Below are 26697 nucleotides of genomic sequence, written 5' to 3'. Positions count from 1 at the left end.
ACAGCCCTCTCGCAGTGTCCGGAGCAAGTATGGTGTGTCTGACACACCGGTGTCAATGTGTTCCTTTTTCCATTTCCAGGAGTGTATGATCTTGACAAGATGCGGTTCATGCAATACAGAGCTCGACACCATCGAAGCAGGGAGTGTGTTATGTCCAGGAGGAGCACTTTGGGGACCGCATTCTGCCTCTGGGGTACTCAGGGGCCATTGGCATGGGCCTCGATTGGCCACCATACTCTCCGGATCTGAAAACATGGGGCTATGTTAAAGACAAGGTGTACAGCAATAACCCAAAAAGCATTATTGAGATGAAAACAGGCATTCAGAAGATCATCGACAGCATCGATGTTCCGACACTTTAGCAGGTTATGCAGAATTTCGCTATTCGTCTGCTTCACATCATCGCCAATGATGGCAGGCATATCGAACGTGTCATAATCTAAATCCGAATATCTGTAGTGACATCTACGTGTTGAATAAAGTGTGTGCACGCCGTAGTTTGTAACTAATCTACACTCATGCTCATAAATTAACGATAATGCTGATACATGGTGAAACAACGCTCTGGTGGGCGGACTGCGGGTTTAAATCACCTCAGGGTATGACCATGCGATGCATTTGACCTGCGGTCATCGCACGGTGGCGCTGGCAGCGGTCCACGTACACAGAGGTGTGTTGGTGCATGTCAGAGTACGGTGCAGCGAGTAAGTGTGCAGCCGTTTTCAAACGCGCTAATGGTGACTGTGTGTTGAAAATGGCTCAAAGAACACATATTGATGTACTAGGGCGATTGGAGGCTGGTCAAACACAGCAGGTCGTAGCAAGGGCCCTCCGTGTGCCACAAAATGTGATCTCAGGATTATGGGAACGATTCCAGCAGACAGGAAACGTGTCCAGGCGCTACAGTACAGAACGTCCACAGTGTACAACACCACAAGAAGACGGATATCTCACCATCAGTGCCTGCAGATGGCCAAAGAGTACTGCAGGTACCCCTGCTCGGGATCTTACCGCAGCCACTGGAACAGTTTTCTCTAGACATATCGCATTCGGGAGGACGGCGGTTCAATCCCACGTCTGGCCATCCTGATTTAGGTTTTCCGTGATTTCCCTAAATCGCTCCAGGCAAATGCCGGGATGGTTCCTTTGAAAGGGCACGGTCGACTTCCTTCCCCGTCCTCCCCTAATCCGATGAGACCGATGACCTCGCTGTTTGGTCTCTTCCCCCAAACAATCCAATCCAATCTCTAGACATACAGTCTACAGAGGACTGAACAGACATGGTTTATTCGCCCGAACACCTGCAAGGTGCATTCCACTAACCCCTGGTCACAGGAGAGCCCGTAAAGCCTGGTGTCAAGAACACGGTGTATGGTCATTGGAACAGTGGTCCCAGGTTATGTTCACAGCAGAGGAGTCCAGATATAGTCTGAACAGTGATTCTCGCCGGGTTTCCATCTGGCGTGAACCAGGAACCAGCTACCAACCCCTTAATATCCTGAAAGGAACCTGTATAGAGGTCATGGTTTGATGGTGTTGGTGGGATTATGATTGGTGCACGTACACCCCCGCATGTCTTTGATAGAGGAACAGTAACAGGACAGGCGTATCGGGACGTCATTTTGCACCAGTATGTCCGCCTTTTCAGGGGTGCAGTGGGTCCCACATTCCTCCTGATGGATGATAACGCACGGCCCCACCGAGCTGCCATCGCGGAGGAGTATCTTGAAACAGAAGATATCAGGGGAGTGGAGTGGTCTGCCTGCTCTTCAGACCTAAACACCATCGAGCACGTCTGAGGTGCTCTCGGTCGACGTATCGCTGCACGTCTTCAAACCCTAAGGACACTTCAGGAACTCCGACAGGAACTGGTGCAAGAATCGGAGGCTATACCGCAGTAGCTGCTCGACCACCTGATCCAGAGTATGCCAACCAGTTTTGCGGCCTGTGTACGTGTGCATGGTGATCATATCACATATGGATGTCGGGGTACATGCGCAGGAAACAGTGGCGTTTTGTAGCACATGTGTTTCGGGACGGTTTTCTCAACTTATCACCAATACCGTGGACTTACAGATCTGTGTCGTGTGTATTCCCTATGTGCTTATGCTATTAGCGCCAGTTCCATGTAGTGCCACGTTGTGTGGCACAACATTCTGCAGTTATCCTTAATTTATGACCATGAGTGTACGTCTCTTTTCATATAGGTGAATAATTGTCACCCTGTATCAACAGGATCAGTGATTAGTATAGAGACTGCGACTGTAAAAAAATGTAATGCAGTAAAGATAAATAGGCGAAGAATCCAGTACAGTACAATTACCATTGACGACGAAGCACTTGAAACAGTACAGCCGTAAGACACCTGGAAGGAACCATCTGGAGTGTTCTAAAGTGGTACGACCACTTAAAAAAATGTAGGAAAAGCAAATGCCAGCTTCGTATTTATTGGAAGAATCTTACGGAAATGTAATTCACCCACTAACAAACTGCCTTACTAAGTGCTTCTTCAACGGATTTTTCAGTAAAGCTCGTCAGTCTTGCACCTTTAACAGATACATTAATAGAAGAGGAATACAAGACACAACGCAGAGCAGCATGTAAATGATCGTTTAGTCAGCACGAGAGCGTTACAGAGAGGCTAAACAAACACTGGTAATAGAAGCTACAAGAGAGATGTACCTCACATAGAAATTTTATTGCATAAATTCCAAGACAGTCAATTCCGGGAACAGTTGGGCTACACATGACCTACTTGCATGTAAGTCACTAAATGACAACAAGAAAATCGGAGAAATTAGAGCTAATACAGAGGTTTACCAATAATCATTCCTCTAAGTACCATACGCCAATGGAGTAGGGGCGAGGATTAAACGATAGAGGTACCAGAAGTGCTCGCCACCACATCCTCTAAGTTAGCCTTTGTGTGTTCCATATGAGATTGTTGATGTAGTCTTCATACAGACAGTAGCATTGTCTGGGAACAGCTTTATGGAGCATTCAGTGTTATCTATTGTGAATAGCAGAGATAGCACAAGTATGAATCAGGTAAGGATGAGTAGCTAAACTGGTAATGCCCTTCTCTAAAGAACTGTCAGATCTTTCTGGCTAGGATTCCATAAGATGCACCAATACCCTAAAGGAGGACTAACAGGTGTACTGTTGGCAGCCTCTTTATTAGATTTTCTCCATATTCTAACTATTCTGGCAACAAAACGGAGTATCTGACTCTCCCAGAGAGTGGCCTAAACACTGTTGTAGAGGATACTCATGGCATTTTGCCCTCTTTGTGTATATATGCAGATGTTGTTTAGAGCACGAAAGACACTAAGCAATGCATGGTTATCATCCTCTTAAGTGCAGGAAGTTATTAATCCATGCACTACTCATGAGAGGACACACAACAAGTAGAACAGATGGAATCCGTGTATAATAGCTTAATATGTTTGACACCAAATGTGAACTGAACCCCAGACTCCATAACGAGGCAGAAAACTGAATTTTCAGAATCACTTCTTGGAGTTTGAAAAGTGTGTGATAATCTTCGGTATCTGGTAAATGACTCATCATATATGGAAGCAAAAAATACAGGGTGCTAAATCAGCGCTGATGGCGCTAGTGTGGCAAGGGAGCTGAGACAGTCTGTCACCGGCATTGTCTCTGTGACGCACATGTATGGCAGCATCCAAAATGACTGGAGTCCTGTGCACGACTCATAACCTCTGAATTGCCTTATGCAGCCACCGCTGTTTTGTGGGACCAAGCCCACCAAATGCATTATTTTTATTTAAGTAAAACTTCCCTGCGATACTTAGATACTACTCTGATATTTTTTTTTGGTCATCAGTCTACTGACTGGTTTGATGCGGCCCGCCACGAATTACTTTCCTGTGCTAACCTCTTCATCTCAGAGTAGCACTTGCAACCTACGTCCTCAATTATTTGCTTGACGTATTCCAATCTCGGTCTTCCTCTACAGTTCTTTCCTCTACAGCTCCCTCTAGTACCATGGAAGTCATTCCCTCATGTCTTAGCAGATGTCCTATCATCCTGTCCCTTCTCTTTATCAGTGTTTTCCACATATTCCTTTCCTCTCCGATTCTGCATAGAACCTCCTCAACCTTATCAGTCCACCTAATTTTCAACATTCGTCTATAGCACCACATCTCAAATGCTTCGATTCTCTTCTGTTCCGGTTTTCCCACAGTCCATGTTTCACTACCATACAATGCTGCACTCCAGACGTACATCCTCAGAAATTTCTTCCGCAAATTAAGGCCTGTATTTGATATTAGTAGACTTCTCCTGGCCAGAAATGCCTTTTTTGCCATAGCGAGTCTGCTTTTGATGTCCTCCTTGCTCCGTCCGTCATTGGTTATTTTACTGCCTAGGTAGCAGAATTCCTTAACTTCATTGACTTCGTGACCATCAATCATGATGTTAAGTTTCTCGCTGTTCTCATTTCTACTACTTCTCATTACCTTCGTCTTTCTCCCATTTACTCTCAAACCATACTGTGTACTCATTAGACTGTTCATTCCGTTCAGCAGATCATTTACTTCTTCTTCACTTTCACTCAGGACAGCAATGTCATCAGCGAATCGTATCATTGATATCCTTTCGCCTTGTATTTTAATTCCACTCCTAAACCTTTCTTTTATTTCCATCATTGCTTCCTCGATGTACAGATTGAAGAGTAGGGGCGAAAGGCTACAGCCTTGTCTTACACCCTTCTTAATACGAGCACTTCGTTCTTGACCGTCCACTCTTATTATTCCCTCTTGGTTGTTGTACATATTGTATATGACCCATCTCTCCCTACAGCTTACCCCTACTTTTTTCAGAATCTCGAACAGCTTGCACGATTTTATATTGTCGAACGCTTTTTCCAGGTCGACAAATCCTATGAAAGTGTCTTGATTTTTATTTAGCCTTGCTTCCATTATTAGCCGTAACGTCAGAATTGCCTCTCTCATCCCTTTACTTTTCCTAAAGCCAAACTGATCGTCACCTAGCGCATTCTCAATTTTCTTTTCCTTTCTTCTGTATATTATTCTTGTAAGCAGCTTCGATGCATGAGCTGTTAAGCTGATTGTGCGATAATTCTCGCACTTGTCAGCTCTTGCCGTCTTCGGAATTGTGTGGATGATGCTTTTCCAAAAGTCAGATGGTATGTCGCCAGACACATATATTCTACACACCAAGGTGAATAGTCGTTTTGTTGCCACTTCCCCCAATGATTTTAGAAATTCTGATGGAATGTTATCTATCCCTTCTGCCTTATTTGACCATAAGTCCTCCAAAGCTCTTTTAAATTCCGATTCCAATACTGGATCCCATATCTCTTCTAAATCGAATCCTGTTTCTTCTTCTATCACATCAGACAAATCTTCACGCTCATAGAGGCTTTCAATGTATTCTTTCCTCCCATCTGCTCTCTCCTCTGCATTTAACTGTGGAATTCCCGTTGCACTCTTAATGTTACCACCGTTGCTTTTAATATCACCAGAGGTTGTTTTGACTTTCCTGTATACTGAGTCTGTCCTTCCGACAATCAAATCTTTTTCGATGTCTTCACATTTTTCCTGCAGCCATTTCGTCATAGCTTCCCTGCACTTCCTATTTATTTCATTCCTCAGCGACTTGTATTTCTGTATTCCTGATTTTCCTGGAACATGTTTGTACTTCCTCCTTTCATCAATCAACTGAAGTGTTTCTTCTGTTACCCATGGTTTCTTCGCAGCTACCTTCTTTGTACCTATGTTTTCCTTCCCAAATTCTGTGATGGCCCTTTTTAGAGATGTCCATGTCCATTCCAACTGTACTGCCTACTGCGCTATTCCTTATTGCTGTATATATAGCGTTAGAGAACTTAAAACGTATCTCGTCATTCCTTAGTACTTCCGTATCCAACTTCTTTGCGTATTAATTCTTCCTGACTAATGTATTGAACTTCAGCCTACTCTTCATCACTGCTATATTGTGATCTGAGTCTATATCTGCTCCTGGGTACGCCTTACAGTCCAGTATCTGATTTCGGAATCTCTGTCTGACCATGATGTAATCTAATTGAAATCTTCCCGTATCTCCCAGCCTTTTCCAAGTATACTTCCTCCTTTTGTGATTCTTGAACAGGGTATTCGCTATTACTAGCTGAAACTTGTTACAGAACTCAATTAGTCTTTCTCCTGTTTCATTCCTTGTCCCAAGCCCATATTCTCCTGTAACCTTTTCTTCTGCTCCTTCCTCTACAACTGCATTCCAGTCGCCCATGACTATTAGATTTTCGTCCCCCTTTACATACTGCATTACCCTTTCAATATCCTCATACACTTTCTCTATCTGTTCATCTTCAGCTTGCGACGTCGGCATGTATACCTGAACTATCGTTGTCGGTGTTGGCCTGCTGCCGACTCTGATTAGAACAACCCGGTCACTGAACTGTTCACAGTAACACACCCTCTGCCCTACCTTCCTATTCATAACGAATCCTACACCTGTTATACTATTTTCTGCTGTTGTTAATATTACCCGATACTCATCTGACCAGAAATCCTTGTCTTCCTTCAACTTCACTTCACTGACCCCTACTATATCTAGATTGAGCCTTTGCATTTCCCTTTTCAGATTTTCTAGTTTCCCTACCATGTTCAAGCTTCTGACATTCCACGCCCCGACTCGTAGAACGTTATCCTTTCGTTCAAATGGTTCAAGTGGCTCTGAGCACTATGCGACTCAACTGCCGAGGTCATCAGTCGCGTATAACTTAGAACTAATTAAACCTAACTAACCTAAGAACATCACACACATCCATGCCCGAGGCAGGATTCGAACCTGCGACAGTAGCGGTCACGCGGTTCCAGACTGAAGCGCCTTTAACCGCACGGCCACACCGGCCGGCATTCTTTCGTTGATTATTCAATATTTTTCTCATGGTAACCTCCCCCTTGGCAGTCCCCTCCCGGAGATCCGAATGGGGGACTATTCCGGAATCTTTTGCCAATGGAGAGATCAACATGACACTTCTTCAATTACAGGCCACATTTCCTGTGGATACACGTTACGTGTCTTTAATGCAGTGGTTCCCATTGCCTTCTGCATCCTCATGTCGTTGATCATTGCTGATTCTTCCGGCTTTTAGGGGCAATTTCCCACCCCTAGGACAAGAGAGTGCCCTGAACCTCTATCCGCTCCTCCGCCCTCTTTGACAAGGCCGTTGGCAGAATGAGGCTGACTTCTTATGCCGTAAGTCTTCGGCCACCAATGCTGATTATTTATCAAAATTTGGGCAGTGGCGGGGATCGAACCCGGGACCGAAGACGTTTTGATTATAAATCAAAGACGCTACCCCTAGACCACATATGTGTGGGAGCAGTTGTAATTATGAAACATGAAACTTGTAACTAGGGACTATCAATGTAATTTGTTTAAAAAATTGAACCTGTACTTCCAAAGTAATTTTTATGTAACAAGAGTATATTATATTTGAAAATTGAACCCTACACCTACACAGTGTAACTGTTACATCACAAGAGTGTACTCTGTTTAAAAAATGAACCTAACAATTACTCAGTGTAATTGTTTTGTGGCAGAAATCTTCTTTTTTTAAAAATGAACAGATACTGCTCCTTTACACATTAAGTAAATTCTCTACGCTACTTTTAGTTCTGATAGTGTTACACACACGACAACCTATCACCAATGAACCTCCTGCCCCCCCCCCCCCCCCCCCCGCCCCGTCCCCACACACGCGCACACATCGCGTGCAAGCAAAAGTAGATGGTGAGCTACTTGCCATGGCTGTCCTCTACATTTTGATGTAAATAATTAATTCTGTGGCTGATGTTAAACAATGTTCACAGTTACAGTGTTTAAATAATCTAATAAAACAGTATAATGACCGTTTTAACAAGAAAACTGTTTTGAATTTTACACTACTTTATACTTAACATAAGTGTACTACGTTGGATTGTGACCAAGAGTGGGAGCCATATTGTGTCTGAGATAATGGGAAAAATATCCTAATTAAGTCACTGCTAAGGATAAGTGTCTTAGATTTGTAAAGTAGACAACTGTCTTAAAGGGATGTGGGAGGGGAATGTTGCAGGGCAGAGAGGATGGGGAGAGGGTGTCATGAATCATTGACAATGGGAGATAGGGGTGACAGGTCGTAAATAACTGGGCCAGATTCGGTATAGTCCTGGTAGTACTTAGAGTTATCAGTTATAATAATAACATAGAGAAATACAATAACATCATCTCATCGTAAAAAACAAGAATGGAACAAAATTTTCAAAAAGTTAAACAGAATTCGGTTTCTGACGAATATAATGTATTTCTATAGACACTTTACCTTGACGATTCCATGGAGGAGAATTATGTTACAGATAGCCTCGATAATGTAATATATAAAGTATGCAGTCGTCACTATGTCAGTAACTGAAACAGAAACATGGCAAAATTTTAGTTGCCTTTTTCATGAGTAAGGTATTAACATAAAAGGCAATGAAAAAATCACAATGAAAATGAACTGTAATATCCACGCATTCCACTAAAATAGTGAGGATTTTCGGTTTGCAAGGTGTACTAACCAGCTGGGTTGGTAATTCGTTAGAAGGCACTGATTAAATTCGTCCTCACATCTGTGCTCATAATTGTTTCAGCGTGTAACTCACTTGCCACATTAGCTCTGTAATTATAAATAACTTGCCCATTGTGACAGCTGTGGTTTTTGATCTATCTGGAATCTACATTCGTATAAGTGGCTGAAGACAGGCAGTGGATGAATATGTGGCAAAAGGAGAGTGGGAAACAAAGACGGACTATTTAGGGAAGTTTGATGAAGAAACTTAAAAAAAAATGAACTACACAGAAATTAATAATGTTGCTGAATCCAACACAGATCACGTCCCACAGTCGAAGAATTAGTGTGATGTAGTTATCCATGCTATTTTATCCTTTCTATCCTATGCAAATGTCTTTACCTGTTCTTGAAGAAGCAATAAACAGCCAGTCAGTAGCATAATGGAAGGTTTATTTGACTGATAAAAACGTCTTCTTCAGAAGGAAGCAGTGGCAACCTAAATTGGTTAACAGTGGGAGCATTTTAATATATATATATATATATATATATATATATATATATATATATATATATATATATATATATATATATATATATTGGCTAAGGAAAGCTTCTGGCACGGCAAGGCATTAAGTAGTCAGCGCAAAGAGGTTGTGCGAAGTGAATTAACATTATTATGCTAGATTTAGTTAAGACATTACAATTAAAATTATAACACTAATAATTAATAAATACAAAAATAAATAAAAAACTTATTTCAGAATTTAATTTCCTAGATTTCAGACAAAGGTTACTCAAGAACAAAATCAGCTTTGACATTTTCTGGAAACCCACTTTTGCAGATAACATCCCAGCCTTCTCATGCCACCCACAAAACAGTTTTTTTCTACTCTGCAAAACATCGTGCAGTTCACGCTCCTTTGGAACAGCGTTGTTTTCAAAAAGAAATTTCCATAATTAAATCCACTGCAATTAATAATGTATATGACCCAAGGTCGGCTGGTAATATAGGCAACAGCAGCTTGAAAACAGGAAGTGAGAGTAGTGATAAGATTATTTCTACACCTGTTCTAGGAAATGTATTGCTCAGGATAAATAAACTATTGAACAATAAATATGTCTGCAGATTTGCTTGCTTTATAAACAATAGCCTGGAGCAAAAATTACCTCGTTCTGTCATAACACAACAAGATCGTTTCAATAACTGTGGTGTCTATAAAATTACACGTAATGAGTGCATTAACTGCGCCTGCTCCCCGCTTTGCACGTCTTCCCCCATTCATCACCCATTCTCTCTGCTGTTGTCTTCTATCTGAACTATCTCACAGTTCACTTAGTTTGTTTTTACCTCAATGATTTCTTCTAGATGGTAGCATATTACTTCTTGCTATTTTCTTAATATAAATATGACCTTAGTTTTAATGTTACAATTTCAATATCAACGTCTTAAACAAGCCTAGCACTGTGTACTGTGTATTAAAACGGGGACCTAGAAACGATGGAGAGGCTTCGTCCCGCCGTAACCCTCAGTGGTTCACAAGCCCACAGCAGGCCACAGCAGTCCACCCACCTCACCGCCACCCCACACCAAACCCAGTGTTACAGTGCTGTTCGGGCCCCAGTGGAATCCCCCCCCCCCCCGTCCCCACCTCTCCTGGGAACGCCTCATACCAGACGAGTGTAACTCCAATGTTTGTGTGGTAGAGTAATTATGGTGTACACTTTCGTGGAGACAGTGTTAGCGCAGCAATCGCTGATATAGACAGTGTAACCGAGGCGGGATAAAAGGAATCAGCAATGACTCCAAGGCTTGTGCATGGCTGCACCTTCCGCACTGCTCTGCCGCCAAGATGGCGGCGTTTAAAAGCAGTGCAAGCACGGTATCTGGCCACACGAGGTAGATGGAAAACCGCCGTAAAAACCATCTACTGGCTGGCCGGCACACCGGACCGCTACACTAATCCGCTGGGGAGCCTAGCATAGTGATGTTCACTCACTGTCGCACACCCTCCTTGCACTTACTACTTGTGCTTTCTCTTGCTGGAAGCTTTCTTCACCCCACGTGTTGCGTATGAGACGCTAGTTCAGTAGCTGTACATCAGTGATGTATCGAGACTAGTATTGTTATGGTTGTATGGCCATCTAGGCTTGTCTCATTCTCCCTGTTGTGGGAATCCAAGTAAGGTTGAGAGGATTAGGTGATGAAATAAGTAGACCACCATAGTGAGACATACGGAGGTTTGATGAGCGATAACGGAAGTGCTTAAGGCAACTGCTCATGCAATGCGGCAAATCCTAATTCGAGCCCTGCTCCTGCACAAAATTTTTAGACATCACTACTGGCTGGTAAATCATGCATGATACTATAAAATTTCTAGACAACTGTCCTTCCGATTCAAATTTCAGGTGTATACTTTCCTGTTCAAATCTCATGCTGTTCCCACTTGGGCCAACTCACTATACAGCAGGCACCATACGTTTATCCATATATCCGACCCAGTGTCTGAATAGAGTAATTCCCATTGATCGGAGCTCTGCAACTGGATTATCTGCTTATGATCCAATATTCATTATTTACTCGCTGGAATGTCCAAGGAACAAACTGCAAGTGGCGACACTTAGAGGCTTTAAGTGTGTCAGTATGTATGAGCTTAGAGCTGATGCATATGGTATTCCTTCGCAGGCAGGGGCAGGAAATAACTTCGAAACAAGTTATGAACACACAATAAACACGCACATCTTAAAAATAAAAGTAAGGAGAAATTCTGATCCTTGGCTTGCAGATCACCTCCAACACCTTACGAGTATCAGAAACGCAGCACACAGGTTATATACACACATCAAGAAAAGTTTTGCGTCATCCCAGTTCCCAGAACGCCTGAAGATAGACGTTGACTGTGGAAATTGTATCACAGACACAGCCCCTTTGACGGTTAACAGATGTCACTAAACCTGCCCAAAGATGTAAACAACCATGCATGAGCAGCGCCTATTAGACGGAGCGGGTCCGACAGGCGATCAGTACCAGTCGTTCTACCAGGAAGGAGATACACGGCTCTTGTTGTCTGTAGTTCAATCATGCCTAGACGGTCAATGCCGCGGTTAGATCGCGGCCGCATTGTTACATTGCGCCAGAAAGGGCTTTCAACCAGAGAAGTGTCCAGGCGTCTCGGAGTGAACCAAAGCGATGTTGTTCGGGCATGGAGGAGGTACAGAGAGACAGGAACTGTCCATGACATGCCTCGCTCAGGACACCCAAGGTCTACTACTGCAGTGGATGACCGATACCTACGGATTATTGCTCGGAGGAACCCTGACAGCAACGCCATGATGTTGAATAATGCTTTTCGTGCAACCACAGGACGTCGTGTTACGACTCAAACTGTGCGCAATAGGCTGCATGATGCGCAACTTCACGCCCGACGTCCATGGTGAGGCCCATCTTCACGACCACGACACCATGCAGCGTGGTACAGATAGGCTCAACAACATGCAGAATGGACCGCTCAAGATTGGCATCACGTTCTCTTCAGCGATGAGTGTAACATATGTCTTCAACCAGACAATCGTCAGAGACGTGTTTGGAGGCAACCCGGTCAGGCTGAAAGCGTTAGACGCACGTCCAGCCAGTGCAGTAAAGTAGAGGTTCCCTGCTGTTTTTGGGTGGCTTTATGTGGGGCCGACGTATGTAGCTAGTGGTCATAGAAGGCACCGTAACGGCTGTACGATACGTGAATGCCATCCTGCGACCGATGTTGCAACCATATCGGCAGCATATTGGCGGGCATTTGTCTTCATGGACGACAAAACGCTCCCATCGCGCACGTCTTGTGAGTGACTTCCTTCAGGATAATGACGTCGCTCGACTAGAGTGACCAGCATGTTCTCCAGACATGAACCATATCTAACATATCTGGAATAGATTGAAGAGGGCTGTTTATGGACGACGTGAGCCACCAACCACTCTGAGTGATCTACGCCGAATCACCGTTGACTAGTGGGACAATCTGGACCAACAGAGCCCTGATGAACTTGTGGATAGTATGCCACAACAAATACAGGCATGCATCAATGCAAGAGGACGTGCTAATGGGTGTCAGAGGTACTGGCGTGCACAGCCATCTGGACCACCACCTCTGAAGGTCTCGCTGTACGGTGGTACAACATGCAATGTGTGGTTTTCATGAGCAATAAAAAGGGCGGAAATGATGTTTATGTTGATCTCTATTCCAGTTTTCGGTACAGGTTCCGGAACTCTCGGAACCGAGGTGATGCAAACCTTCTTTCAATGTGTACATAGCACCCTGCCTAGTATAATCAACTCGTCCACGATCAACCATGCAAATGACGATCAAATGAGAAATGCAAAACTCACGTTTGTCCACTCGTTAAACGTGATCGTAGCGGCAGACCAGATCGTCAATGCGAGCCCTCTTAATGGGAGGAGGGGGATGACGCCTGCCCACTGGCAATTACTCCAAAGCCTGTGGATGGCTGCACCTTCGGCACTGCTCTGCCGCCAAGGTGGCGGCGTTTAAAGGCAGCGCAGCCACGGTATCTGGCCACATATTTTACACTGCAGTTGCAGGCCTGTTGCGGGTCATACCTTTTCTTTATGCAGTCTCAGCTCTGATGTGAGCCATCACACTTGACGCAGCGAGACGGCATCGTGCAGTATCTCAACACATGGTCAAGGCTTGGCATCAGTAGCATTGCGCCCATCCCTTGGCATTGGAAGGTTAGACTTCCACAGCAATGTCTGCAATACTGAGGATGTGGAATATTTTTCCGTTATCATCACTGTCGAGCAGGATGCCGAGAAACAGTGCTTCCTGGATGACCAAATGATTTTGACGGCCTGGACACCGAAACCCAGGGCCACAAATTCTTCTTTAAGAAGGGCTGGGTCCATCTTGAGAGGGAGGGGCGGAAGACCAACTTCCGGAGGCGGAGGGGCTCCACATCGAGCGTGAAGTAGTGGAGTCCCTTGGTATAAATGTAATTCATCAGTTTTGTGTGATCGTCAGTAGTGGGTGTGAAGACCTTGTACATATCGTCCCCAGCGAATCCCTGTGATGGTCGCCTTTGTGAAGACTTTGTAAACTCCATGTCTACAGATGAAAATTGGGAGGGGAGGGGGGAGAAGGCTTCCTCACTGTTGGTGCCACGTCATTTTCGTCTGTTGCCACCAGGAGTGGCCTCAAAGCGGTTTTCTGGCGAGAGTTGAACTTCCTCGAGCGCTTGGACCCAAGCTGATTTCGCGTCGGAGCGAAGAAGCCATCCTTGTCTGCCCGTGGAGAAGGAGGAGGGGCACCCCTCTATGCCATCTTCTTTGGCAATCACGAATAGTTTTGAACAAAGATGAGGAATCGTTCCCATCTGCCATTACAGGCCTATTTTGTGAGGCCTGTCAAACATCCATTCTGTCACCTGCAGTGGTCGCTTCTGCTGTAACAAGACCCATCAGGTCCACCAGGTTTGCCTATGGCAGACCAATGGCATCTTCATTTGCCATGCCTGGCTGGACAGTTGTCGACTGCACTGTGACATCTTGTGGGGTCACAGTTGGTACGGCTGTATTCGGCAGAGCTGTGGCTTCTTTTAGGAGAGCAACTGGCGAGATCTGCTTTGGCAGGATAGTGACCGCTTGAATGGCCGCGACTGGTGGAGCGTTTGTTGGCGGTACAGTTGTGTCTTGTGTCGCTACGACTGGCAGATCGTTCCAGGCAGTGCAGCGGCTGCGTCAGAGGTCACACCTGGTGTTGCAGAGGGAGGCTGCTTCTTCTGTAAAGTGTTGAGGCTGCGTTCATCGACCTGGCAACGGTGCAGAGAGCCGCCTGTGGTGAGTCGATGCGTTACTGAGACAGTTTCGTCTTTGCGCATGCCATGTCCTGGGGTCCTAAGCTGGGTAGCCGTTGATGGGGCCAGATGGGGTCACCGACGACGCAACCACCGACAGGCGGTCATCCTCCACACCCTTTGCTGCAACACGTTCCTCCCTGGTCGACATCTGATTCGGGTATGCTCTGGGCAGCTGAAGCCAGGTAGCCTTTAGAGGCCATGGCCGTTGAAGTCAGCATCGATATGCGTTTTGCTCGTGGAATCGCTTCTCATCTCTGCAAGCAACCACGGAGGTGGTGTGTGGAGTCTACTGTGTGAGGTACAACCTGCTGCCTTCAGACAGTAGTTGGACTATGGCTGGCGAAATGCCCAGTGCAGGACCTAGTCCAGATGGCTGGCGCAGCTCGATCTGGAACCTATGGCTACTACTGGCAGAGCCCGGTCATCTCATGCCTGCCACGGCTCTCACATCACGGCGATGCTCCTGGTTTCCGCTGAGGAGAAGTGATCCCTGCCTTAAAATCCAGTCCCATTTTATTCATGAGCCAAAACATTATGACCAACTGCGAAACAGCTGTTTTGTCCGTCTTTAGAGCGAAATACATCACCGATTCTGCGTATCAGGAATCCGACTGTTTTTTGGTAAGTTTTTAGAAGCATGTGGCATTAGATGTCGACATACAGGTCATGTAATTCGTGTAAATAAAGGGCCGCTTATTGTATAGGCAATGATGTTGCTCGATAGCAACCCGGATGGGCTCCACAGGATTTGCATCAGGCGAATTTTGTCACCAGGACTTTAACGTGATATCACTATTATGGTCAGCCTGTATGACCCAGCGGTTCTATGCGCTTCAGTCTGGAACCGCGCGACGGCTACAGTCGCAGGTTCGAATCCTACCTCGGGCATGGATGTGTGTGACGTCCTTAGGTTAGTTAGGTTTAAGTAGTTCTAAGTTCTAGGGACTGATGACCTCGGATGTTATGTCCCGAAGTGCTCAGAGCCATTTGAACCATCACTATTATGGTCCTCATACCACTGCAGTGTGGTTCTGGCTCAGAGACTCAGACAATTCTACTGCTAAAAGATGACATCGCCGTCAGGGAAGACATCATGAATGAAGGGATGCAGGCGCTTTACAGCTGCCAGTGTGTGTTTGGTTATTACGACAGGTCCCATGCAAGCACAGGAGAGTGTCTCCCATAGCATAATACTGCTCCCAACAGCATACGTCTGCGGCGTAATTCACGTTTCGTGCCTCGATGACAGTGTTTGTGCAGACGATCGTAGACCAATTGTTGGAAAAATGTGATTCGCCCAAAGATCTGACCGGTTTCCATTGATCGACTGTCGAATCCTGATTGTCCCATACCCACTGAAATCGTAACTGACGATATCGTTGGGTCAACATGTGAACACATAGGGGTGGTCTGCTACGGAGCTTCACGTTCAACAGTGTACGATGAACGCTGTGTTCCGAAACACTTGTGCGTGTACCAGAGATGCCGCAGGTCACCATGTATCTTACTTTACAGGGCAGATAAACCTTCGAAACCCACGTCCTGTGAAAAGATACTCCTTCACAGGCTCTGCATAATAATAATATGCCGCTTTTTTCAAGTTTGTTTATCTCAATGGATTTGCAGAGTATATCTTTGCTAGGGTGATCCACCATCCGTGTCTGAACCGCTTACATACCGGGTGATCAAAAAGTCAGTATAAATTTGAAAACTGAATAAACCACGGAATAATGTAGATAGAGAGGTACAAATTGACACACATGCTTTGAATGACGTGGGGTTTTATTAGAACAAAAAAAAGTTTAAAAATTGTCCGACAGATGGCACTCTATCTGATCAGAATAGCAATAATTAGCATAACAAAGTAAGACAAAGCAAAGATGATGTTCTTTACAGGAAATGCTCAATATGTCCACCATTATTCCTCAACAATAGCTGTAGGCGAGGAATAATGTTGTGAACAGCACTGTAAAGCATGTCCGGAGTTATGGTGAGGCATTGGCGTCGGATGTTGTTTTTCAGCATCCCTAGAGATGTCGGTCGATCACGATACACTTGCGACTTCTGGTAACCCCAAAGCCAATAATCGCACGGACTGAGGTCTGGGGATAAGGGATGCTAAGCATGACGAAAGTGGCGGCTGAGCATACGATCATCACCAAACGAGGCGCGCAAGAGATCTTTCACGCGTCCAGCAATATGGGGTGGAGCGCCATCCTGCATAAACATCGTACGTTGCAGCAGGTGTTTATCAGCCAGGCTGGGGATGATGCGATTGTGTAACATATCGGCGTACCTCTCACCCATCACGGTAGCAATTTTGCTGTCCAACGCCATCTGTCGGACGTTTTGTGAACTTTGTTTTTTTTTTCTTTTTTTTCTAATAAAACCCCATGTCATTCGAAGCATGTGTGTTAGTTTTTACCTCTCTGTCTACATTATTCCGTGGTTTATTAAGTTTTCGAATTTATACTGACTTTTTGATCACCCTGTGCTTTTGCTGCCACGTCACGTGCCCGTAGCACCACGAGGCATCCAATGTCACTCTGGGCAGTGGTCATAATGTTTTGGTTTATCAGTGTATACGCCTATCGTCTCGATTTGTTGCCGTCACCGTAGATTCGTGCTAGTGTGGTGACAGGGCCCCACTTTAAATGATAACCGACTGAGGCGCAGTTCACCCCCGAGCGCAGCTATCCTCGCTTCGCAATCCTCTGGAGCATCAGCTACTGTGATCCACATATGGCCACAGTGGCAGATACTGGACCACGCTGTTAACACAACTCTGTATGCCAGCATCCATATAATCCTACTCAGATGTAATTTTCTGTCCGAAGACTGGGTCGCGGCACGGAAACAATTTAAAATGTTTCCCGAGTTGTCATTAAGAACTTAATTATGTTCATTGTGTCTGAGTTGAACAGAGAGCGTTTCCCACACCTTTGTCTTATTTTCGACAGTGTTTACGTTTATAACAGCGTACGCCGATCAGGTTGCATTTACTGTCTGTTAGGGAGAATTTGGACAACTCAGCTGTGTACATCACTTGTACGGGGTGTTCAAAAAGTCTCTCCACAGTGCCGTGTGATTGTTAGCCGCGCGTGCCGTATGCCGCAGTGAATATACCGAAATGAAACTCAGTGAAATACAAGTTATTAATTTACTCAATATTCATTTTTACTTACAAATTTTCACATTAAATGTTGAAAGTGTCCCCCCTGTTGTCGAATACACAATTCACTTCGTCTAATCATGTAAACTGTAACATTTCTTCTGTAACAGAAGCAGTGAACCTGGATATTGCAGTTTTCAATTCATCGATGGATTTTGGACGGTTTTTATAGACAGTTGCTTTCGCTGCAGCCCAGAAGAAAGGTGGTGCTAGGTCAGGCGATCGTGGAGGCCAAAGTCCCTGTGAAATTATGCGACCACCAAAAACATCAGCAAGCAGTGACATTGAAACGCGAGTTGTATGTGCGGTGGCACCATCTCGTTGAAAATAACCGTTCAGTATTTCACTTAACACAAGTTCTCCTATGAATGTGTACAGAATATCACTGCAGTATCGTTGTGCGTTTATTGTTTCGTTGAAAAATATCGGACGTCTAGAAATTGCAATCCAACCTCCTATTTTCACAAAATGAAGTGGTTCGTCATGAATACACAATGGATTTGCAGTACTGCACATACGACAATTTTGCGAGTTCATGTATCCAGATAAATGAAACCACGCCTCATCAGTGAAAAGCATTTTATTAAGAATATTCCTTCCATCTCGTTGAACAAATTTTTCAACCATTTGAAATAATGCAGTCTCTTGCCATCATCAGTATTTTTCAGTTCTTGCACGACTGTCACTTTCTATAGGAAAAGTTCTAATTGTTTCCTTACAGCCGAGTGGGCCGTTCCGACACTAACATCGATTTCCTGGGCGAGTTTTCTTACTGACTCGTTCAGACTCGTGGACATTTTATCGGAAATATCGAGGAGTTTAGCCTCAGACAAAACGCTAGGACAAATTTTTGAACCATTTGCAATAATGCAGTCTCTTGCCATGATCAGTATTTTTCAGTTGTTGCACAACTGTCACTTTGTATGGGAAAGATCTAATTTTTTCCTTACAGCTGTGTGGGCCGTTCCGACACTAACATCGATTTCCTGGGCGAGTTTTCTTACTGACTTGTTCGGACTCGTGGACATTTTATCGGAAATATCGAGTAGTTTATCCTCAGACAAAACGCTAGGACGACCACTTCTCGGTGCATCTGTCACTGAACCCGTACTTCGAAATTTGTTGATGAAATCTCGCACAGTATCGCGATGTGGGAGTATTGCCTCCAGCAAAACTGAATTAAATGTTTGACGAACTGAAACTGTATATTTACCGCCAGCTGTGAACACTTGTTCGACTAAAAACAAACGTTCTTCAGTAATTAGCATTTTAACAGTGACAAAAACGAAACAAACGACCAAAGGAACTAAGACGTTCACGTCAACACGTAACGTCACACACTAACGATGCTACTGACGCTGGCTGAGATAAACGAAACAGTGGAACGTTGGGAGAGTCCACTGCGGGGGAAGTAACCCAGGCAGGCGAACAATCATACGGCACTGCGGAGAGACGTTTTGAACACTCTGTATTTTCCAGCTATTTTATTTTTATATATTGGGAGCTCGAGCATTTTGCAATTCGCCTAATTACATAGCAGAATTTATCACTGGCCTACGTAGTTTACTGTTATTTGAGAACAACAAACTTTGTTTATTTAAATTTAAAGATCTGTGTTTGGGGCAGGTTATTTCGTTTTGCTGCACTTGAAGTAAACTGAACGCTGTCTTAAAATCTGGTTAGTGCATCACAGACAATTCCAGCACTTTATCAATTTATCATTAAAGCGATAATAGCTGTAAATTCAAATATGCACTAAGATGACCCTAATGTAAGATTGTCGCAGTTGTGGGCTCCGTTCCTGGATTTACTTTGCTCCCTCAGTGCGGAGCAGCCAAGCTGTCATCGCCTCAGCACCCCCGCACAGCAGAGGCACAGTCGATGCACGCTCCGAGGGTCAGGGCTTTGTTGCACAGTGCTACGTGCCACACCTGTCACCTCGTCTCCGACAAATCACCAGTCCAAGGAAGATGGGTCCAGAATTCCAGTGCACCGCTATACCAGCCAATTGAAGCATACAGCCATCGGCTCCGAGCCAGCAGCACAACAGTCACAGACAAAAGGGCGAACAGCATTTTAAAAAAGTAGCTTTGTCACTGCACGTTGTCAGCCATGGCTAAGAGAATCAAGCAGTCGGTAACTGAGTGTGGGTTTGAACAGATAGGACGCAGTAAGGAGTGTCCGAATAGATGCCAGTGGGATGGAAACAGATATTTGGGGGAGCAATATGCACAGGCACCTTGGCAATGTGTAATATAATAGACTGAAAAGAGAAGCAAAACCAAAGTCAGTCTAAAGAAATAAAGATTCATAATGAGGGTTCACCCACTTCTTCCCATTGTTCTGTAAACGCAACACAAAGCTCTACATTACAAAATGTAGTCTTAATGATCTTATTATATATAATTCACGTGAAAAGGCATTCAGAAGCTCTCTGTCTAAGTGGTTATATTTCATATTTAGTCCAACACTTCATGAAAAAGAAAACTGAAAACAAATTTCAATAACTTATTTCAAGTGTTAAAATATGTTGAGTTCAGTTATGTGCATAATCCTGAATGCTACAATGTGGAATATTTTTTTCTTGATCCTAGTTGACCTGTAAGATGGGAATGTATTATTTATAAATCCGATTTGTTGATGAAACGTCTGGAGCTGCCCAGTTCATGTTCGTTCTGTGACGTACATGACCCGTGCAGTCAAAGACAAGAAATCGAATTGAATATTTGGCGCTAATGAAGTGTTCTGCGACCTAAAAGTTTGTTAAGTTTCAGAATTATACCTGGCTTTGTGTTTTAACACTAATGTTTTTGAAGTATTGGACCTGCCTCGTAAGTACATTATATCATAATATTCTGTTACGACTTCTGTGTTTCTGACGGTATGTACACTCATGCTCATAAATTAACGATAATGCTGATACACGGTGAAACAACGCTCTGGTGGGCGGTTTGGGGGTTTAAATCACCTCAGGGTATGATCATGCGGTGCATTTGACCTGCGGTCGTCGCAGGGTGGCGCTGACAGCAGTCCACATACGCAGAGGTCCGTTGGTGTATGTCAGAGTACGGTGCAGCGAGTAAGTGTGCAGACGTTTTAAGACATGCGAATGGTGACTGTGTGTTTAAAATGGCTCAAAGAACACATATTGATGACGTTACGAGGGGTAGAATACTAGGGCGACTGGAGGCTGGTCAAACACACTAGGTCGTAGCACAAAATGTGATCTCAAGATTGTGACAGTGAGTCCAGCAGACAGGTAACGTGTCCAGGCGCTACAGTACGGCACGTCCACAGTGTACAAGACCACAAGAAGACCGATATTTCACCATCAGTGCTCTCAGACGGCCACTGAGTACTGCAGGTAGCCTTGCTCAGGACCTTACCGCTGCCACTGGAACGGCTGTCTCCAGACACACAGTCTACAGACGACTGAACAGACATGGTTTATTCTCCCGGAGACTTGCAGGGTGCATTCCACTGACCCCTGGTCACAGGAGAGCCCGTAAAGCCTGGCTGGCTCTGAGCACTGTGGGACTTAACATCTATGGTGATCAGTCCCCTAGAACTTAGAACTACTTAAACCTAACTAACCTAAGGACATCACACAACACCCAGTCATCACGAGGCAGAGAAAATCCCTGACCCCGCCGGGAATCGAACCCGGGAACCCGGGCGTGGGAAGCGAGAACGCTACCGCACGACCACGAGCTGCGGACCGTAAAGCCTGGTGTCAAGAACACTGTACATGGTAATTGTAACAGTGGTCCTAGGTTATGTTGACCGACGAGTCCAGATAAAGTCTGAACAGTCATTCTCGCCGGGTTTAAATCTACTGTGAACCAGGAAGCAGATACCAACACCGTAACCCCTTAATGTCCGTGAAAGGGACCTGTATGGAGGTCATGGTTTGATGGTGTTGGTGGGATTATGATTGGCGCACGTACACGCCTACATGTCTGTGACAGAGGAACTGAAACAGGTCAGGTGTATCGGGACGTCATTTTGCACCAGTATGTCCGCCTTTTCAGGGGTGCAGTGGGTCCCACATTCCTCCTGATGGATGATAACGCACGGCCCCACCGAGCTGCCATCGTGGAGGAGTACCTTGAAACAGAAGATGTCAGGCGAATCGAGTAGCCTGCCTGTTCTTCAGACCTAAACCCAATGCTCACGGTGGACGTATCGCTGCACGTCTTCAAACCCCTACGACGCTTCAGGAACTCTGACAGGCACTGGTGCAAGAATGGGAGGCTATAACCCAGCTGCTGCTCGACCACATGACCCAGAGTATGCCAACCCGTTGTGCGGCCTGTGTACGTGTGCATGGTGATCATATCCCATATTGATATCGGGGTACATGCGCAGGAAACAGTGGCGTTTTGTAGCACATTTGTTTCGGGACTGTTTTCTCAGTTTATCACCAATACCGTTGACTTACAGATCTATCATGTGTGTTTCCTACGTGTCTATGCTATTAGCGCCAATGTTGTCTAGTGCCACGTTGTGTGGCACCACATTCTGCAGTTATCCTTAATTTACGAGCATGAGTGTAGTTTTTCACAAAAAGAGTGTCGCAGTTCTGGAATACTTTATTTTTCAATTAAACAACAGAGAAATGACTCATCCCATGTAGGCTTTCACGGCCGGCGTCTCCATCAGTAAACACTTCCGGGCTAAGTTGCCGTGGTCGATCTGTAGAACTTCTTCTCCCTGACGTTTCGTTCTCAACTACGGAGAACATCTTTGGAGGTGACTCACCTCCGAAGATGTTCTCCGTAGTTGAGAACGAAACGTCAGGGAGAAGAAGTTCTACAGATCGACCACGGCAACTTAGCCCGGAAGTGTTTATTGATGAGAGAAATGACTTTCTACACACAGAGGTTACAAACAGCTGAGTAAATTACAGCTGCACTTGACGAATTAGAGGCCACTGACGCAGTCATCAAAACTCATAAATAAGAACTTACTGGTGAAGATCTTCTTCTGTCAGTAAAAAGGTTTTGTAATGGTACACAACTGATTGAAAATGCCAGTTATGGGCAAATACAGAAACTTCTTAAAACAACAACTTTAGGCGAATACATCATTGTCGTTGAATTGCATAAAACACTAAATTCCAGCCTTCGGGTGGTGTCTCATGGATGAGGACATCAGTCTTTTGCAACAGGAATGGGCAAACTAAAGCGTTACAGAAGTAAAACAAGTGATGAATAGAGTGCATGGAAGCCTTGAAAAAACGCGTACTTTCATTTTAACCTTTAATATGCCAGACATGCCCAGCCACATTAATACTGGTTTCTTACACTTAACAGTTCGCCCTTTTTTTTTTCGAATCCATTGCGATGTTTCAAGTGCCAAACAGCTGGTCACAGTAGACTTGCGTGTAACGGTTACGGTACTTGTGGGAGCTGGGGTCAAGCCGTGCGTGCACCAGGTGTGGAATGTGCGCCTCCAGCTGCGTGTGTTAATTTCTCTAACTCACATCCAGTTTGGAGCAGAGAGAGTCGCAGCTTCAGGGATGAAGAAAAGATTCAGGAAAGTAAATTTACATGACGCATGTCTTACGCAGAAGTGAAGAAGGTGTTTAAAGTCGTGCTGTCTCCGCTTCGTTATCTCACTTGCATCTGCTGCGAAACCGTCTACAGTTAAAAGTTAGTGTGACAACACAGACAGGCCCCGTTGCTGCTCACGCCAAAAGGCAGACTCCATTAAACCTGCACCTGCCGGAGACCCAGTTACACAAACTTCTCAGACAGATAATGTGGAGCCAATGTTCCACCAGCATCGACTAGTACACTCATTCATTGGCCTACCCATGTTTCAGTCCAAACAGGGAAAGCCACCAAAAGGACAAGTCAAAATCTAGGAATGGAATCTAAAGCAACAGCATCAAAGTCGGCGGCTGCTGCCCCTGCTGAAAGTTTGACGATGGATTTGGTCCAATCAGGGGACCCATGAAGTTGTACCAGTCTGCCACCAACGACCTTGGGCGCACCATCGAGGTACAGAGACAAAGGGAAGACGAACCTTACCAATGGATAATCGACATAATACAGTAGAATTTAAATGGCTTCGGAATTTGTATGGCGCAGATAAATGGCGACAGAGCACAGGGTGAGGTGGCAGCCTTCCTCACCGACACGCTCTACTCTTCACATACAGGGTGTTTCAAAAATGACCGGTATATTTGAAACGGCAATAAAAACTAAACGAGCAGCGATAGAAATACACCGTTTGTTGCAATATGCTTGGGACAACAGTTCATTTTCAGGCAGACAAACTTTCGAAATTACAGTAGTTACAATTTTCAACAACAGATGGCGCTGAAGTGATGTGAAAGATATAGAAGACAACGCAGTCTGTGGGTGCGCCATTCTGTACGTCGTCTTTCTGCTGTAAGCGTGTGCTGTTCACAACGTGCAAGTGTGCTGTAGACAACATGGTTTATTCCTTAGAACAGAGGATTTTTCTGGTGTTGGAATTCCACCGCCTAGAACACAGTGTTGTTGCAACAAGACGAAGTTTTCAACGGAGGTTTAATGTAACCAAAGGACCGAAAAGCGATACAATACAGGATCTGTTTGAAAAATTTCAACGGACTGGGAACGTGACGGATGAACGTGCTGGAAAGGTAGGGCGACCGCGTACGGCAACCACAGAGGGCAACGCGCAGCTAGTGCAGCAGGTGATCCGACAGCGGCCTCGGGTTTCCGTTCGCCGTGTTGCAGCTGCGGTCCAAATGACGCCAACGTCCACGTATCGTCTCATGCGCCAGAGTTTACACCTCTGTCCATACAAAATTCAAACACGGCAACCCCTCAGCGCCGCTACCATTGCTGCACGAGAGACATTCACTAACGATATAGTGCACAGGATTGATGACGGCGATATGCATGTGGGCAGCATTTGGTTTACTGACGAAGCTTATTTTTACCTGTACGGCTTCGTCAATAAACAGAACTGGCGCATATGGGGAACCGAAAAGCCCCATGTTGCAGTCCCATCGTCCCTGCATCCTCAAAAAGTACTGGTCTGGGCCGCCATTTCTTCCAAAGGAATCATTGGCCCATTTTTCAGATCCGAAACGATTACTGCATCACGCTATCTGGACATTCTTCGTGAATTTGTGGCGGTACAAACTGCCTCAGACGACACTGCGAACACCTCGTGGTTTATGCAAGATGGTGCCCGGCCACATCGCACGGCCAACGTCTTTAATTTCCTGAATGAATATTTCGAAGATCGTGTGATTGCTTTGGGCTATCCGAAACATACAGGAGGCGGCGTGGATTGGCCTCCCTATTCGCCAGACATGAACCACTGTGACTTCTTTCTGTGGGGACACTTGAAAGACCAGGTGTACCGCCAGAATCCATAAACAATTGAACAGCTGAAGCAGTACATCTCATCTGCATGTGAAGCCATTCCGCCAGACACGTTGTCAAAGGTTTCGGGTAATTTCAGTCAGAGACTACGCCATATTATTGCTACGCATGGTGGATATGTGGAAAATATCGTACTATAGAGTTTCCCAGACCGCAGCGCCATCTGTTGTTGAAAATTGTAACTACTGTAATTTCGAAAGTTTGTCTGCCTGAAAATGTACTGTTGTCCCAACGATATTGGTACAAACAGTGTATTTCTATCGCTGCTCGTATAGTTTTTATTGCCGTTTCAAATATACCGGTCATTTTTGAAACACCCTGTATAAACCTACTACCTACACTACAGGCCGTTACCTCTTTGTGAATTTTGTGTCCTTCAAGTTAACACTGTGTTCTCTTCAACTCTCCCATCGAAACCGCTGGATAGCGAGGCAGTTTCCGAGCTGATAGACCAGCTTCCCCTGATCGACCAGCTTCCTCCCCATGTCAACTGTTGGGAGGTATCAGTCCCCACAATACTCTCTGGGGTAGTCTCTTCACCTGTCCCAGCAGTAGAATGGTTGAATACTTGCAGCCACACGTCTCTTGAATGTGGGCGCAATGACAAATTTCTGCTCAGCAGCAGGGACATTTTCTGCTATTGATTTGGCTGTTTGCTCTCCTCGCAGACTCCGTCCATTGTGAGACGCCAGATGACCTCCATTCCCGTGACCACTTTTCTAATGCCCTCCACTTTTTACAATAAACGCGAATGGAGAGAAACTTACCTAAGTTGATGGTATGTAAGGCAAACTGGACACTTACAGCCAGTTGGCTGTACTCGAGAACCAGGACAGAGTCTACGATTTGGTGGATCAAGTTACAGTATGGTGCACTCTGCCACTAATGCATCTACTCCAAAATCGTCAGGCCGTCACACAAGGCGACCTGATACTTAGGTGCTCTGACGTGCACGGCGAAAATGTGACAATGCAATCTAATTAGTGACACACACATATATACAGTTTATTGCGCTGCAGTACTTAACTTATTACAGTAAGTCGTCGGATGTGCTTGTAGACTGACACAAATAAGCAGTGGCCTGTCAAGGTGATTGTTACTGAATACAATGTCAACAAGACTATGTCCGTCCTGGGTGCCACACTGTCAATCAGTGTAGTAAACACTTGTGCCTATGCAAATGCTATACTCGACTCCACTTGTAGAATAAGTCTCGCAGGCTGATCTCCACTGCGAACTATAGCTATGAACTGCACCCTGAAATTTCATACTAGAACTGTCGCACTACATCGACGAACATGAACCATCCGTTGCTATCTTTGGCAGCGCTTAACACAACGTGGAAGACCTTCTCATTGGCGGCGGTGTGGAGATTGCTAATTGGGTGGCACGTGTGGTTGGTGACGCCAGTCAAAAACTGCCTCAGTGCGCCAGGTCCAGTTGCGTCCATTGGCGAGGACACAACACTTACGGTCTCTCACATGAGAATGGTACGGACTAGTGCGCAGGCATGCGAAGTACCACTGTTTTGGAGTAAGACAGAACAAGCTGAAAATCACAGGAAAATGATATTAACACATTCTTATTTTAAAGTGGGTAGGCACTGTGTATACCCAGTGTTTACTCTGGAAGCAGTGATCATAAATTCTTAAGAGCAAGGTCTGATACCGATGGAGTTACAAGACAGAAGG

The 26697-nt window shown here is 45.1% G+C and overlaps 1 protein-coding gene across 5 annotated transcripts in view; it reads right to left on the bottom strand.

The window, feature by feature from the left end:
- LOC126424977 (uncharacterized) overlaps positions 1-26697 on the bottom strand; it is a 124945-nt gene that overhangs the window by 27822 nt on the left and 70426 nt on the right. For all 5 annotated transcript variants that reach the window (XM_050087860.1, XM_050087861.1, XM_050087862.1 and 2 more), the window contains one exon: positions 8354-8439. In XM_050087860.1, coding sequence (XP_049943817.1) covers positions 8354-8439 — 86 coding nt within the window. The remainder of the gene's footprint in view (positions 1-8353; positions 8440-26697) is intronic.

Source organism: Schistocerca serialis, chromosome 10 (assembly GCF_023864345.2).
Source record: "Schistocerca serialis cubense isolate TAMUIC-IGC-003099 chromosome 10, iqSchSeri2.2, whole genome shotgun sequence".
Lineage (NCBI taxonomy): Eukaryota > Metazoa > Arthropoda > Insecta > Orthoptera > Acrididae > Schistocerca > Schistocerca serialis.
This window is presented reverse-complemented; position numbering and strand designations above follow the sequence as displayed.